The sequence below is a fragment of the Chenopodium album genome, chromosome 12, assembly GCF_948465745.1.
Source record: "Chenopodium album chromosome 12, dcCheAlbu1.1, whole genome shotgun sequence".
Taxonomy (NCBI): domain Eukaryota; kingdom Viridiplantae; phylum Streptophyta; class Magnoliopsida; order Caryophyllales; family Amaranthaceae; genus Chenopodium; species Chenopodium album.
Window position 1 is genome coordinate 1,921,306 of NC_137845.1, and position 14,990 is coordinate 1,936,295.

Consider the following 14,990-nt stretch of genomic DNA (forward strand, 5'->3'; position numbering starts at 1 on the left):
CTAATGATGATGCTGACGAACTAAAAGAAGAAGACGTTGACTACGTCGTTGAAGAACTGGATTTTCTTTTCTATCATGCAACGTCATTTCACCTCTTTCAATAGAAGGTGAAACGACGTCGTCATCTTCATGACCATCCAATAAGTCGGATAAGTAATTTTCCAAATCTTCAGGGGTAAACTTGACTACAGAATCAATTTCCTTTTTCTCTACTCTTTGCTAAAACCACTTTATATTTATCATACATCTTTCGATATCTCGCATCAACTTTCCTAATAATTGAATTTTTCATCTCGTCTCTTAGTTTTGAATCTTGTACAACCCATTCCACCTGCTTACGATACTCCTCTTCAAAGTCAACGTTAAATCTCTTAAAACATTCTTTGACTTTATCAAGAGAAATCTCCACCGTTAGATCTTTTGGTAATGAAGATATCACTCTACCCCACCCCATCCTTTCATAGTTTGCAGCATATTGTACCACTTTAGAGGAATGTTTGTTTACCCATTTTTCCCCTAACACGTTATATAGTTTGGTGGACTTTACTTTTGTTACAACAAATTGAAGATTATTTGCTAAGAAGAGGTACGAAAGAGATGCATCTTTGTAAAGCTCCGACTTACTATCTAGCTTACCAAGTAATATCAATATTAGCCATGCAAAATGTAACGCCACAGGAGACGACATTGTTTCACCTTTAAAATAACTCTCTGGTAACGGCAACTGCAGGCTTACTGGATAATCTGCAAGGATTTTGTCCAATGCAGAGGCGTGATAAGAAAGGTTGACCATGTAGTTCATTTCATATTTGGTCAAAGGGTGGATCCCTCCTCCAGAGACTACGCCCTTTGAGGAGTCTTTATACACATGTGCCTCGAAATCCGCTTCCATTGTTTTCACGGCTTCAGTCACTCGTCCTATAGAGGACCTCAGTTGTGATCGAACAACTGAGGTGAACTCTGACGAGAAGATCTTTTCAATTTCCGAGGTATCTTGGGACATCCCCTCGTAAAGGGTTAGGAATTTGAAGATTTTATCCGGGGATTTCTTTGCGTGTTTTGCAAGTTTCCCAGGGATTCGAAATAAAATTAGGGCAGACTCTTTACAAACATCCGAAAAACATGATTCCGTAACGGATGGCAAGGTGCACGCAGAAAAAAGATGTTCACAAAGATTCTTCTCATGGGAAAATATTTTCACACAAATTTTTATAGAATTCAACCATTTAATCATTTTAGCATCAATAGTCCCCCAATCTAATTTCTGAACCTGTGATTTCTTCAACTTACGTGCACCTAGCTTAAGTAGGGCATCCTCGACGAAAGAGCGCCTCGTAAGCTTATATATCTTAAGACATTTCTTCCCAAACCCGGCACTCATCATGCAATCCGCGATCAACTTAAGGTCCGCCATAGTAGATGCCTCCTCCGTGGTCGAGTCTTCGTGATAATTATTATTTGACACGGTGAAAACGGCCAAGTCATTGTTGTTGTTGTTGTTGTTGTTATTGTAACACCTTGATGAGGGGTCACTCGACGAGAATATAGAGTGACCCCCCTCAACAACGGAATAATAATCAATGTGGTGCTTACTATTGGCCTTAAGGAGAGAAAAAAACTCGGTGCTCAAGCGTTTTTTTGCCACACGAAGCAAGTTTTGACACGAGACTATCTTCTTGTGCGAAGGATAATGGTAGGAGAAGTTTGAGGTGCTACAGAAGTATTGGAGGGCTGCGTGAAGGTTTTTCACGGCTCGCATGAATTCGAGTACTTCTTCGCGGCTATGATGGTTAAAGAGTGATGTGTTGGGGCTTATATCGGAGGTTTCGTAATCCCATGACATGATCACTCTCATTGATGCTTCCATGGTGTCCTCCATGATTGTTGATGATTATATTATTATTGCATGTATTGTAAAGCTGTTGTTGATGGTTTGTTTGTGGGAGAAGTTCTTTTATTAAGGCAATTAAGTTTATGATATGAACAACAATGAGAAACTATGAATTTAATTTGAATGTATGAGGTTTCACGATCTAAAATGAAGTTTGTTCTTTGGAAGATAGATTAAGGGAGAAAGCACGTAGAATTAGGAATGAATGATGGAGATGAGAATTTTAAGGATGAAAAATGAAGAGTTAATATGAATTTGACTATTTTGTAATGAACCTTTAAATTACAAAAAAAAAACTAAAAAAATAAAAAAAAATAATGGCCGATAATAATATGTTTTTTTACATCAACATATCAGCAAGCCATTCATATATTATTGTATTTATATAGAATAATTAATCATGAAATAAAAATCACAAAAATATACAAGTAATATATACGAATAGTATAGTTTTCAAATGACTACAATAAAATTGTGGCCATTGTAACTGAATGAATCTCAACCCTCCATTTAATAAAATTTATCATATCCATCCATTTAGTTGACTCTAAAATAAATTAAACCTTATTAAAAAAAAAAAAAAACAATTAAATGAGATCAAAAAAAATTTCAACGATAAAACTTACTGTGATTTATCCTACTTGATGTTTTCAATTTTTTTATCTTTAATGTCAAATGATTGGTTTCTTGAAAAGTGAAAATTAAAGGCAAGTCTCACAATAATTTATCTTCTTCTTAAATTTTATCCTTCCTTTCTCTGGTTTTCTTTAATGAAGGATGAATCATTTTTTGATAAATTTGATACAAAAATTATGAACTTAGTAATACACACTCCGTATTGTCCTAGAATAACTATCATCACATGTTAGCTTTTAATGGAGATGGGAGAATCCATTAAACTAATAATTTGCAAGTATTTTCGTCAATGGAAAAGTTCAGTTTAATCTTTTAAAAACAAAAACTGTTTTTTTTTTTTTAGTCAAAGTCAATTGAATGAATAGACAAGATTATTCCCTAAAAATATAGGGCTAAGATTAAAACTAATTATAATAGCTACAATTTTATTGTATTCATTGAATAGTCTTCCTATATATATATTATTACTTATCCAAGTTTAGATATAAGTGCAAGCACATGAGAGTTATTTTTTGAGCTATCAACATATTGTATAAAAACATATAAATAATTTAAGAATATAATTTCAGCTAGAGGTTGAAACTTGAAAGTTAACTTTTGGCTATCTTAGTCTTAGACTCTTAGCTCTATTAACTGATCTAAGGTTTTTTACCGAGTGCATGTGTGTTTGTGAAATAGATACGATGTTAGTATAATTCAGAGAGAATTTTTATAATTTTGGTTTCAAAAAAAAAAAAAAAAAAAAAAAAAGAGAGAGAGAGAGAGAATTTTTACAATTCATTCGCTATGTAGGCAACGTAGGTGTGTGGTAGACAAAAAATTTCAATTAAATTTGGCCATAGATGATAATGCTCTAATCAATTGACTTATTAACTATAGAACGAACCATGCATCATATATACAGTATCATATATACAAAATATGAATTATGTGCTTTAATTAGCTTTTCTAATACGGAGTAGTTTGTAACTTCTTTATGCTCATGACCAAAAAAAAGGGTCAAATTAATTCTAATTGCTATTTTAAGTTTAACAGAATTATAATGAACAGTAAGGGGATGTAGCTCAGATGGTAGAGCGCTCGCTTAGCATGCGAGAGGTACGGGGATCGATACCCCGCATCTCCATTTTTCATTGAATGTTCTTAATTTAATATTATTCAATAAAGTTTGTTGTTATTTAATTATATCATCAATAAGACCGCATAGCGCGTTTGACTTCGGATCAAAAGGTCGTGGGTTCGACTCCCACTGTGGTTGTTATTTTCGTGCTTGATTTTTTTAAAAGCTTTCCTATTCCTATGGTATAACAATTTTTTTTAATTGTATTCTTACCATAATGTAATTAAATAAATCATTTTGGGCTAAGTAATGAAAAATTGAGCAAAATTTTTTTACTCTTAACTAGCCTTCTTCAAATCAATTCTAGGAAATGAACCGTCATACCAAGGGCCTGTTCACTTCAGCTTAATTTCAGTTCAATTCAGTTCAGCTCTTAATTTCCTTCTCTCATAAAATATTCATTTTAGCTCAGTTCAGTCCAGCTCCAATCATTTCAGTTCAGTTCAGTTCAGTTCAGTAAATAGGCCCCAAATTTTTGATATTTAATATTTCAATCTATCATTTCTACGCGGGTTAAAATATAATTTTTGGAAAAAAAAAAACATATCTCCATCTTTTAAAATGGAGTTAAAAGTCTATTTTCACGTTAGCTCTCCAGCATACTTTGCTACATTACATACAATAGTGAATACAATTCGTTTCTAATGAATTCCAATATAGTTTCATACGAAGCAAATACAATATATTTCTAATGAACTCCTAACTAAGGCATTGTTTGGTCCACCTTATTTTTACCTATATGATCTGGTCTAATCTAATCTAATCTGGTGTGGTCTGATCTGATCTGATCTAAATGACAGATTTGACCAAACTTTGACCTTAAATATGCGATAATCTATACGGAAAAAATATATCAAGTGAGGTCTTGTTAGATTCGTAATAATGTGTATTTTATTAATATATGATTTTCATAATTTTTTTCATTGCGAAATTAAAGATATTTAGCAATAAAAAACTGTACATAAAATGATGATTTGAAACAGTAAAAATAAGGTGAACTAAACAAGGCCTAACAAGAGTAACGACTAATGTAAAGGTTTGAAACAAGCGCACCCTTAAATTACACGACTTAAGCCGACCTCTCTACTCCTCTAGTGCTTTGACTAGTATAACTATCGAAGTGCCAATCATTTTAACTAAAGAATATGCCATATTGTCATATATTAAAAATGAATACCGTTAGATCTTAATCACAAATGTAATTAGAATAGGCCATTAGGCTGCAGCACCAGATCCTTAAACTACAACTCATTATTGAAATAAAATGACATTCTTAAGAATATTGCTCCAAAGAGCTTCATCTCCTCTCTCAATCTCAACTCTTAATCTCTCTCTTAAACTCCAATCTTACCTCCCTAATCACTCGCTCGGCGGGGCCACTCCGGATCGTGGGACCCACACCCACTTCTCCACCAAAGTCGAAAATGCCACGGCCACTAAAGTTGGAGGAGATATTGAGATCTCACCAGAAAAGTCGCCGGCGACGGAGCTCCCGGCGAGTCTCCGGCGAGAGTTGATGCCAGGACACGTGGCGCTGATATTGGATGGGAATAGAAGATGGGCTGAAGTTAGAGGACTTGGATCTGATGCAGGACATGATGCTGGGCTTAAGACTTTGCTTCAAGTAATGGGCCTTTGCGCTAAATGGGGTATCAAAGTTGCCACTTTTTTCTTGTTTTCTTCTGAAAATTGGCGTCGCCCCGAAGTTAGTGCTTTTCCCTTTCCACCCTTTGCTTTTCTCATTTATTTTGTTGATCATTGTTCATTCAATATTTATTTTATCATAAAAAGGTTCATAAGTACAATATTTTCATTGCTACATTATGATATCATAAGAAGATATAATTATAAAAAAATGTGTCTTTGTTGCGCGTTATTTTGTCATTATTTTGAACTTAATACGAAGTATAAAATACTCTATACCACATAAGATTTAACATTAAGGTTAGTAAAGTGACTAATACCGTAGGAATACTTAAGCTATCATTTAAAGTTGAAAGAAAAACTTGTACGAGTATAAATAAGGTGTACAAAAATTACTAAATTGAATCAATATCTTGTTTTAGAAATCAATGTTTCTGATAATTGTGAGTTTTGACCTTTATTTTAGACCTCAAAAGGGTACAAGGTTGATTATTTAATAAGAGGGATTCAAACTTGGATAATTGCTTGTATCAATGGTGTATTTATGGTTCGAAATCAGGTAAAGATTGAATTATTTCCTCATATTTTCATCTGAAAGGATTTGCTAATCTAATAAGGTACTACTTCACTTTCTTTGTACTATGTAGATTAGTGTTGAAAAGGTACCTAGTAACTCTTTCAACAATTTTCTAATAATGGACATTGTACATCTTTTAAGTTACTCCTGTCTTAACTATTGTCCTAAAAACTTGATGAAGAGAAATCAAATGAAATTTTATGTTAGCTGACAAAATTCCAAGAAATAATTAGAAAGAAACTCTGTTGTGGCTTTAAATGATCTGATGATATGGTGCATAAAACATAATCTTGCAGTGTTTAAAACTCCCAACACAAGTATTTTATGGCTAATTATGTACTGAGCATCAAAAACCATGTGTTGCAGGCAGAAATCAAGTTTTTGATGTGGCGGTTCCATAAGATGTTGGTGGATGAACTCGAGAATATCATTAGGTTAGTACCTTCTGTAATATGAATATGCAACTCTATGATATAGTATGTCTTTCTCAGTTGATTAATAAATCCAGACATTTAATTTCATGTACCAACTCATCATTTTGCATTTTAGCTTATTAATTTCATGAGATTTTAATAGGCAAGGAATAAGAATCTCCACAATCGGAGATACGTATTTGCTCCCTGACTCCTTACAGGAGGTAATAGAACACACAAAAGAAGCGACGAAACACAACACCAAAACACATGTAATCTTTGCTGTTAGTTACAGTGGAAAGAACGACATTGTGCAAGCATGCCAAAACATCAGTAAAAAAGTTAGAGATGGCCTGATTGAGCCCAACGATGTGTCTGAAACTCATATCGAGCAGGAGCTAGAGACTAAGATAACGAGGACTCCTTGCCCTGATTTACTCATTCGAACAAGTGGTGAGCTTCGGATCAGTAACTTCTTGCTCTGGCAATTGGCCTACTCTGAACTCTACTTTACTAAAACACTGTGGCCTGAATTCGGAGAATCAGAGTTTGTAGCGGCATTAGAGTCTTATCAGACGAGAGGGAGACGGTTTGGAGGCCGATTATGAAGCATTGATGTATGTTGTAGTGTTTGATGAGGATATGTTATTTTTTATGTATTTGTTGAGCTTTGAACTTTTTGGCATTCAGAATGTAAGTTTAGTGTGCATGAAGTTTTGAACTGTTGTTTGATTGAGAGCTGCAACCATTTTAAATTACAGCAGAGAACCTGTGAGTTTATTGGATCTGGTGATGTGCATTTTAACACTTTAAATTCAAAGACAAAGTTGTTGTAGTTTTTTTTTTTTTTTTTTTTTTTTTAAATTTATAAATCTAGGAAAGTTGATTGTCATACAGAGTTGACAATATTCAATCTCTCATTCTCTCCTCTCTACTCGAGTTTGATAAATATATTTAAAAAGGAAATATACCTTCATTTTAAAGAGTGGATTCAAGAGTCTACTCTCACGTTTTCTCTCCAATAAAGTACCATTTTTTTTAATAAAATATCTATAAATAAAGCTGATTTTATAAAGTATGCATTCACACTTATAGAGTTACGGACAATAATCAACACCACCTTTGTTACCTTTCCTAAATTTTACAATTTGGCTTACTAGAAAACCAATTAAAATAGCTTCCTCCTCTCTTTTACAAAGATAATTCAACTTGTCAACTTCCTCATATATAATATAGTAACAAATTAACAATAATCTAAGAAATTTCACGAGTCCTTGTCCTAGATAATAATAAATAAGATGGAGGGTCAATTTATTCTGTTAAACAACTAACAAAGTAACAAGTAGCCCATTATATAAGTTACACCTTAACCTAAGGTTGAAAAAAAAAAAAAAAAGTTCAACTCTTGAGTCCCTTCAAAGAGCAAAAAAAAAAGTTAGAAATAAAAGCTTTTTATCCACCTTACAATTTGGGTTCCACACCTTACTACCTTCCAAAGCAATACGTCCATTATTCTCCTAAATATACCAACACCATAATAATCATAAAAAGCTTAAAATGAAAAATAAAAATAAAGCAAAGTCACATTACATGTTTCATATAAATACTCATAACATACCATAACAAAAATTTCCACTCAACCAAGATCTATTGTATAGTGCTATTTTCCCTATCCTACCAAGAGAAGCAAATCAACTTATACACTATGTCCTCCTCGACCTGCATATCAAGCAATCCTGTATACAAACCGAAAGCCAATTCCCGGTTTTCGAAACCGATAGAATCTAATGGTGGTGTAACGGTGGTTGATAGCAAGTCATGCAGGCAGTTGTACTTGAGAACCGCCTACACGTTTTCGAGGCCGGATGAGAACAAAGAGAGTGATGGGAACATTGAGAAGGCTAAGAAGTGCTTAAGCAGGGTTAAAGACAGAGTTACTCTGCTTTATAAAAGAGATTATGATGATAAAAGTTATAAGGTTATGATTAGGAATAATAAGGGTAGTAGTATGGTGATATTTAGAAAGGTAAAGGAATTTTCTTATGCGTCTTTCTTGTCTATGATCCGTAGGATGCTTTCATGTACTGCAAAAGTTGATGTTTCTGAGCATTAATAGCTTTCTTTTTATAATCATACATAGTTGTATACCTTAATAAAAATCATCTTTGATGAATATGATGATATATATATAGTATATACTCTTGGTTATATTTTTGTTTGTTTTGTTATAATAGATCATACTTGTATATTATTATCACACTTATTGTGATTTTAATTTTCATCCTCTTTTAGCTTGTTGTATGTACATACAAATGATGCAATCTCCTAGTATAAATGAACAGATTATGTTTATCAGCCAAATAGATTACTAGTTATGTAATACTTCAAATAAAGTCTTGTTAGTCATAGGTGATGTTTCATGTTTGGACTGTTGAATATATGCATGGCAAATAAATTGAAACGAAATAAGTATATGACACGTGAAACATTTAAATTTCTTCTTAATTTGGCCTCCTGAGTTAAATCGTACAATTACTGTCGTGTTCGGCAAAATGTAGTTGTGAAGCTAACTGTTAGCTGTTAAGGTATGTAGTTGTTAGCTGTGTAGGTAGCTGTTAGTTGTCAACAAGTTGTTAGCCGTGAAAGTAGATAATTTAGGTATAAATGTTCGGTAAAGTAGCGGTTAACTAACTGTTACATGTAAAATTCAATATATTTTTTTTTAAACTATAGATTAAATTTTCAACAGGTACCTCAAAAGTTACCTCTTATTTCAAAAGCTAATATTTGTAACTTTTCATAAAAACTAACTCAACCACTAAAAGCTATCCTAACAATTACTTTGCCAAACACTCACGTTATCTAAAATTGTTTGCATGGAAAGGTGGTGTTGGATAAGTAGGTTACTTTGTAACAAGGAAATACGGTTGCTAACTTCATCCCTCCTTTATACAGCTCATATTAAAATTGTACTCTACTTTGTGACTCACTCAAAGTGATGAAACTACAAATGCGACTATGTAAAGAGTTTCTAAATGTTTCATTATTTTTTAGAAGTTACTCCAGATTTGAATATCAAGTATCATGTCAATCTATGATAAACTACTTTACGAGTAATAAGAACAAATAATTATATGGTTTTTTTAAAAAAAAAAAAATTATACTAGTTTAATAATAAACTCCATGAAAAAGAGTTATTTTAGCACGTACACAATCTAAAAGTGATTTAGTTAGCCCAATATGGGTTAATCCTTCAAATTTTTAGTAACTATTCGTAGTAACTCCAAGGTTAGCCATACTTGATTTATTGATACAATAACATAAAAAAGGATGGACATAAAATTTTATTGTACAAAAATAAATTAAATAGGTTAAATAAATCAATACCCATAGCAATTAACTCAAAAATATAGTTAATGTGGACACAATGAATTAGATGTGCCTGGTAATATTAAGAGATAATAGACACGTTTAAGTGGTACAAACACAATTTTTTTTTACGACATGGTCCACTTCGTGTAGATTGTTATGCAGTTTAAAATGACATTCTTAAATTCTTTTGTCCTATGTGCCCAATACATGTTAAAAAAATAATTAATCAAAATTTCTGATTCCACAAAAAAGATGAACAATTGGTGTTATATGGGAAACTAAAATGAACCATTGAATTAGAAAGGCTAAATCAAATGTATGGTTGTGACTTTGTTAGTGGGAATGAGTGTGTTTGTTTGCTGACTCATTCCACTACATACCATAAGGGGAGTGAATGAATACGATTATTGTTGCTACGTTAGACTTCCACTCGTTTTAAGCCCCCACTCAAAATCTACGATGTATATCATAGGTCCCTTAATAGTTTGGTCCGTTAAAAGTGCTGATTTCAAAGCGTTGATTACAAAAAAGATTAGCATGCTTTTTCACAACCTACTCCTAATTTTGCACTCGATTTGGACACAAAATAGAGATTAGGGATGACAATTCAGGTCAATAAGTCAAATTTGAGTTAGATTTTGAATTATGCACTAATACTTGATAACTATCAGAAACATATAGAACTTAATGTTATTACAAAATAATGTGATATATGAGTCCAATTGAGTTGACTTTAGGTTGTTCGAGTTCAAATTTCTCTCAATAACTTTAATAATTCGGATTTAAGTTAGATTATCTGATAGGATAAGGGATTATCAACACAAATATAGATAATCGATTGATTGCGTGCTCGTACTCTCCCAAATGGTGCATACCCTTAAGACCAAAAATTACGCAATTATGTATCATCATGTAGAGGCAACAGAGAAGCAATCATTGGTGTTCATTTGGTTATGTGAATTTGTGATGGCTTGTAGTTTATGATTTCTTGATTGAGACTATTTGAAGGTACTACGAACTATTTCAATCACCACAAATTATTCTAGCTAACAATGTGTGGAAACTGACGAATTTGGTGAATCTAAAGATGACATAAAGTTATTTGGAAAAAGTCTGAAAGAAGAGAGGAAATAGTATAGCCACTTAAGTACTTCTCATTTCTGTTTTACACTTTTACTCAATTGAGCCACCAGCGTAAACAGGAGGAAAACCCATTGTTGTAGATAAGGCTCTAATTGAAAAGTCTTATTTGCCTTTCTCACACATTATTGGAAAGTATGTAAAAAGTAAGGAGTATGGTTTTGTTGATAAAAGTATGAAAATGAAAAAATGAGCTGAATATTGCTTGGTGAATTAAGAACTTCACTAGTTTTCTCTCTTCACTCTTCACTGCTTTGATAAGAACGTATGAAAATGAAAAAATGAGCTCGTCTTTGTAAAATTAATGGATGGTTTATAAAGTTATAGCGATATGTAAAATAGTAGAGCATAACACATCCTTAGTCTTTAAGAATATTGACGAAACTTAATAAGGAGTATTCTGTATTATATTAAATGGATATGTCACCAAATGCCATGAAAATTTTCAAATTCACCATATACCCATGAGTTTAACAAAAATGTCACCAAACGCCCTTAATGACTAATGACTAATGACAGTTAAATCCGTTTGTCATTAGGGTTATTAAATGCCACGTGGAAACATGTTAATTATTGGTTATTATTTAAATTAATTAAATAACAATTATAAAAATAAAAAAAATAAAAAAATAAAAAGTACTACCTCCATTACATATTAGTTGCAATTTTGGGGTATTATTTGTGAGACATAAAATATTCCAAAGTTACAACTAATATGTAATAGAGGTAGTAAAAAAATTTCAAAAAAAAAAAAAAAAAAAAACACCACCTCTAACCCCCACACCACCAGCCATCTCCCTACAACCGCCACCAAAGCCACCACCCTACCATCGGCGATTAGACCCTCCTCACCGCTCCGCCGCGCCCTTCCCTTCAACCTGGCCCCGCACTTGTCCCCGCTCCCTTAAACCACCATACCCCCTCCCTCTTGTTGAACCTCAAAAACCTCTTTCCACCTTAGCCTAACATGACGCAACCACCCTGAGCCCCTTCGCTGGCAACCCAAGTCCTCTCCCCAAGTCGTCGCCGCCCACCTTACCCAAATATCGGGACCCTGAAACCCTAAAACCCCAAAATCGAAACCCTAAAAATAAAAATCAAGGGTTTCGATTTTGGGGTTTTTTTTTACTTTGGGGTTCGACGTTGTGGTTCAGGGGGTGGAGACGGCAAGGGAGGGGCGGGTTGGGTTCGCCGATGCGGTAGTTTGGACACCGGTAGTAGGGAGGGGAAGGGTTTTCGAGGGAGAGAGAAGGGGGTTTTAGGATAGGGGAGTAGGTGATCGGCAAAGGGGCACTGGCTGGTGGGAGTTAGGTTCAGGGTGGCGTCGGCGCTGGTTCAGGCGAGATCCGCACCCACAGGTGGTGGTTAGGGCTGGGTTGTGGTTGGTGGGTTTTTTTATTTATTTTATTTTTTGATAATTAATTAAATATTTATTTTAAAATTAAAATAATATCACTACTAGAAAACAGGCCATTTTCGACGGAAAAATTCCGTCGGAAAAACCCTGAAATCCGTCGGAAAACACGTTTCCGACGGAAATTCGGTCGGAAGTGGTTGTCGGAAAAAGCTTCGTAGGAAAAAGCACCTTTTTCGTCGGAAATTCCGTCGGAAACACTTTTCCGACGGATTTCCGACGGAATTTTTCGTCGAAGGTGGTATTTCCGGTGCCGGAAAAATCCTTCGTAAATTTCCGACGGATACACTTCTGTTGGAAATTTACGACGGAATTTCCGTCGGAAAATTCTTTTAAGAAATTAAAAAAAAATACGCCGCACACCACCGGCACGGCGTATCACCGCCACCAACCACCACAATCCATTGCCCGAAGAACCCAGAAAACCCAGCAACCACCCTAACCGAAACAAACCCACCACCCTAACCCACCCCACTTAACCCTAACCAACCCAAATCCACATTAACGACCCAAACCAAACCCAGATCTAGTGTTCTAACCAAAAGACCACCCAAAAATTAAAAAAAAAACAAAAAAAAAAGTCACAATACTGCTGCCAAAAACCACCATTACAACCAACAAATCCAAAATTCGACTAAAAAATTAACACAAAAAAAAAAAGAAAAAACTAAAATCAGGATAACATACCTTAACACCAACTTGTATCTTGAGTTCTCCTCGAATTTGGTTTCATACGGCTAAATTCGGCCATGAAACCTCTAGATCTAGGGATTTCATGGTCGAATTTGACCATATAAACCATTAATATGAACTAAAAAGACCATGAGCAAAGGAAAAAGAGGAGAGGCGTGAGAAAGAGAACCATCGGCGCCGACCTTCATTAAAGCTTTCAATTTTGAGTTCAATTTAGAGGAGAAAATAGAGGAGATCCGTGAGGGAAGAAGAGAGAAGAGGAGAAAATAGAGAAGATAGAGGAGATCCGTGAGAAAATAGAGAATGAAAGAGGGAAGAGAGAGGAAATCCGTGAGGAGAAGAGGAGATGAGAGGAGCAGAAAGAGAAGATGAGAGGATGAGAGGAGAGAGAAGCAAAAGAGAGGCTGAGAGAGGAGAGAGAGCGTATCAGTAAAATAAAAGGGGGAAGAGGCGCCGTTTAAATTAGGGTTTTGGGTGTTTTTTTTTTTAACTTAAATTCCGTCGGAAAGGATGTAAATTCCGTCGGTAGCTTTCGACGGAATTTAAATCCGTCGGAAAATATAACATTTCCGACGGAAAATCCGTCGGAAGTGAATAATTTTCCTACGGATTGCAATTCCATCGGATTTTCGACTGAAATAAAATTCGTCGGAAATTTCGTACTTTCCGACGGATTTTAGTGGTCGTCGGAACCGTTCCGTCGGAAATGACCTGTTTTCTAGTAGTGTATAAATGACAACCAATCATAAGCTGCCACGTGGCAACTTAAGCCTAAATGACTAACGGAGTTAATCCGTTAACTCATTTGGGTATTTTGTAACAATTTTTGTAAACTCAAGGGCATATGATGAATTTGAAAAATTTTATGGGTATATGGTGAATAAAAAAATAACTTAGGTGTATCTGGTGAAATTTTTATATATTAAACCAATTTTCCTCGTATACATTGGTCAATGCTATAGCAAAAGGTCAAAATAACAACTATCTTGTGTAATTGATGTATTAGTTTGTTAGGCAACACCGGCTTATTATCATAATAGTATTAATCTCCGGCGTTCATGTCAAATTTCAATCTTGATGACTTTGTTAATATTTATCCTAGCAGGCCTTAGTAGCCGGCTGCTGGCCTAATTCCTGTCCTGCCAAATTGAATTCTACAATATGCATATAAACCAAGAGAAGCCAATAACCAATGAAGTTACATACTTACACGTACGGTAGTCGGTAGGTGAGTCAATGTGTGCAACAAAAACAACGTGAGGCCCTCACCAGAATTGCATACCTCCTAAACTAGCTGATCTCCTTCAATGTTGAATGTCTCTCTTGTATATATACGTGTTAATGTTGTAACACTTGTTCGATAATAATGTCATTTATTTAGTTTGTACGTACATTCTTTTGCCTTGATCAATCTCCTTGGAAATATTTCTAGCTACATTATAGCCCAAATTGAAGACATACAGAAGATCTAAAAGGCGGTTAATATCAATCAGAACTTAATTCATTAGCCTCGGCTAGCAGAATTTGCAGGTAAAAGTTGTAAATTTCTGATTGCACTACATATATATTTCATGGTTTTGAAAAATAATGTTCATTGATCAAAATCTCAAATGTCATGCAATCTTCTTGATTAGATTTAACAAGTTTCAGATGAGGAACAGCAGTAAGTTAGATGAAGCTAGCAAGTGTAAGGATGATCAACAGGTTTCTTTAATAACATCAGTTAAAGAGATTCGTCGTGTGGCTGACATCAACCAAATGAGGTTACAACAGTTAGAACTGGCAGTTGCAAATCTAACCTCTATTTGCAGCGCAATTAGACATGATATGTACTCCTTGAATTCGTCATCCAACCATGGCTCGTTAAATAAGGTGCAAGCAGAGGTTGTAGAGATGAAACGGCCCTCCTATACGCGATCAAGCTCATCCGACAAGGATGATGTTTTGGGAGCTCAGATGCAGCAGCTAGTTAAACAAGCTGCTGCACTAGGCATTCTCAAGGACTCTAACACTAGTCCTAATCCAGGTAATAAACGCCTCTATAAACAATCATGTAGATTGTCATGTTGCTTATTAACGAGTATGATATA

General features: G+C 34.5%; 4 protein-coding genes and 1 non-coding gene across 5 annotated transcripts; 4 read left to right on the plus strand and 1 right to left on the minus strand.

Moving 5' to 3' along the window:
• Positions 1–1,879, minus strand: LOC145572763 (exocyst complex component EXO70H1-like). Its single transcript, XM_081631731.1, has 2 exons — positions 323–1,879; positions 1–219 (listed from the first exon to the last, which is right to left on the minus strand). Exons 1-2 carry the CDS (start codon positions 1,877–1,879, stop codon positions 1–3), a joined length of 1,776 nt encoding a protein of 591 aa, XP_081487857.1.
• Positions 1,880–3,580: 1,701 nt separating this feature from the next.
• Positions 3,581–3,653, plus strand: TRNAA-AGC (transfer RNA alanine (anticodon AGC)). Its single transcript has one exon. It is a non-coding gene; the product is annotated as a tRNA-Ala (tRNA).
• Positions 3,654–4,911: 1,258 nt separating this feature from the next.
• On the plus strand, positions 4,912–5,474 carry LOC145572764 (cis-prenyltransferase 4, chloroplastic-like). The gene is made up of 2 exons (XM_081631732.1): positions 4,912–5,352; positions 5,439–5,474. The coding sequence occupies exons 1-2, from the start codon at positions 4,912–4,914 to the stop codon at positions 5,472–5,474; spliced, it is 477 nt and encodes a 158-aa protein (XP_081487858.1).
• Positions 5,475–5,721: 247 nt separating this feature from the next.
• On the plus strand, positions 5,722–7,470 carry LOC145571547 (dehydrodolichyl diphosphate synthase CPT5, chloroplastic-like). Its single transcript, XM_081630582.1, has 3 exons — positions 5,722–5,850; positions 6,235–6,302; positions 6,445–7,470. Exons 1-3 carry the CDS (start codon positions 5,836–5,838, stop codon positions 6,887–6,889), a joined length of 528 nt encoding a protein of 175 aa, XP_081486708.1. The 5' UTR covers positions 5,722–5,835; the 3' UTR covers positions 6,890–7,470.
• Positions 7,471–7,986: 516 nt separating this feature from the next.
• Positions 7,987–8,394, plus strand: LOC145572765 (uncharacterized). The gene has a single exon (XM_081631733.1). It carries the CDS (start codon positions 7,987–7,989, stop codon positions 8,392–8,394), a length of 408 nt encoding a protein of 135 aa, XP_081487859.1.
• The last annotated feature ends 6,596 nt before the right edge of the window (positions 8,395–14,990 follow it).

What these genes read in the sequence shown, in the direction of transcription:
- LOC145572764 (XM_081631732.1), top strand. Translation starts at nt 4,912, where the DNA reads ATGACATTCTTAAGAATATTGCTCCAAAGAGCTTCATCTCCTCTCTCA. An exon ending in AAAATTGGCGTCGCCCCGAA is followed by an intron (nt 5,353 to 5,438) that starts GTTAGTGCTTTT and finishes TATCATAAAAAG; the next exon opens with GTTCATAAGTACAATATTTT.
- LOC145572763 (XM_081631731.1), bottom strand. Translation starts at nt 1,879, where the DNA reads ATGGAGGACACCATGGAAGCATCAATGAGAGTGATCATGTCATGGGAT. An exon ending in ATCGTAAGCAGGTGGAATGG is followed by an intron (nt 220 to 322) that starts GTTGTACAAGAT and finishes AAGTGGTTTTAG; the next exon opens with CAAAGAGTAGAGAAAAAGGA.
- LOC145571547 (XM_081630582.1), top strand. An exon ending in GAACTCGAGAATATCATTAG is followed by an intron (nt 6,303 to 6,444) that starts GTTAGTACCTTC and finishes AGATTTTAATAG; the next exon opens with GCAAGGAATAAGAATCTCCA.
- LOC145572765 (XM_081631733.1), top strand. Translation starts at nt 7,987, where the DNA reads ATGTCCTCCTCGACCTGCATATCAAGCAATCCTGTATACAAACCGAAA.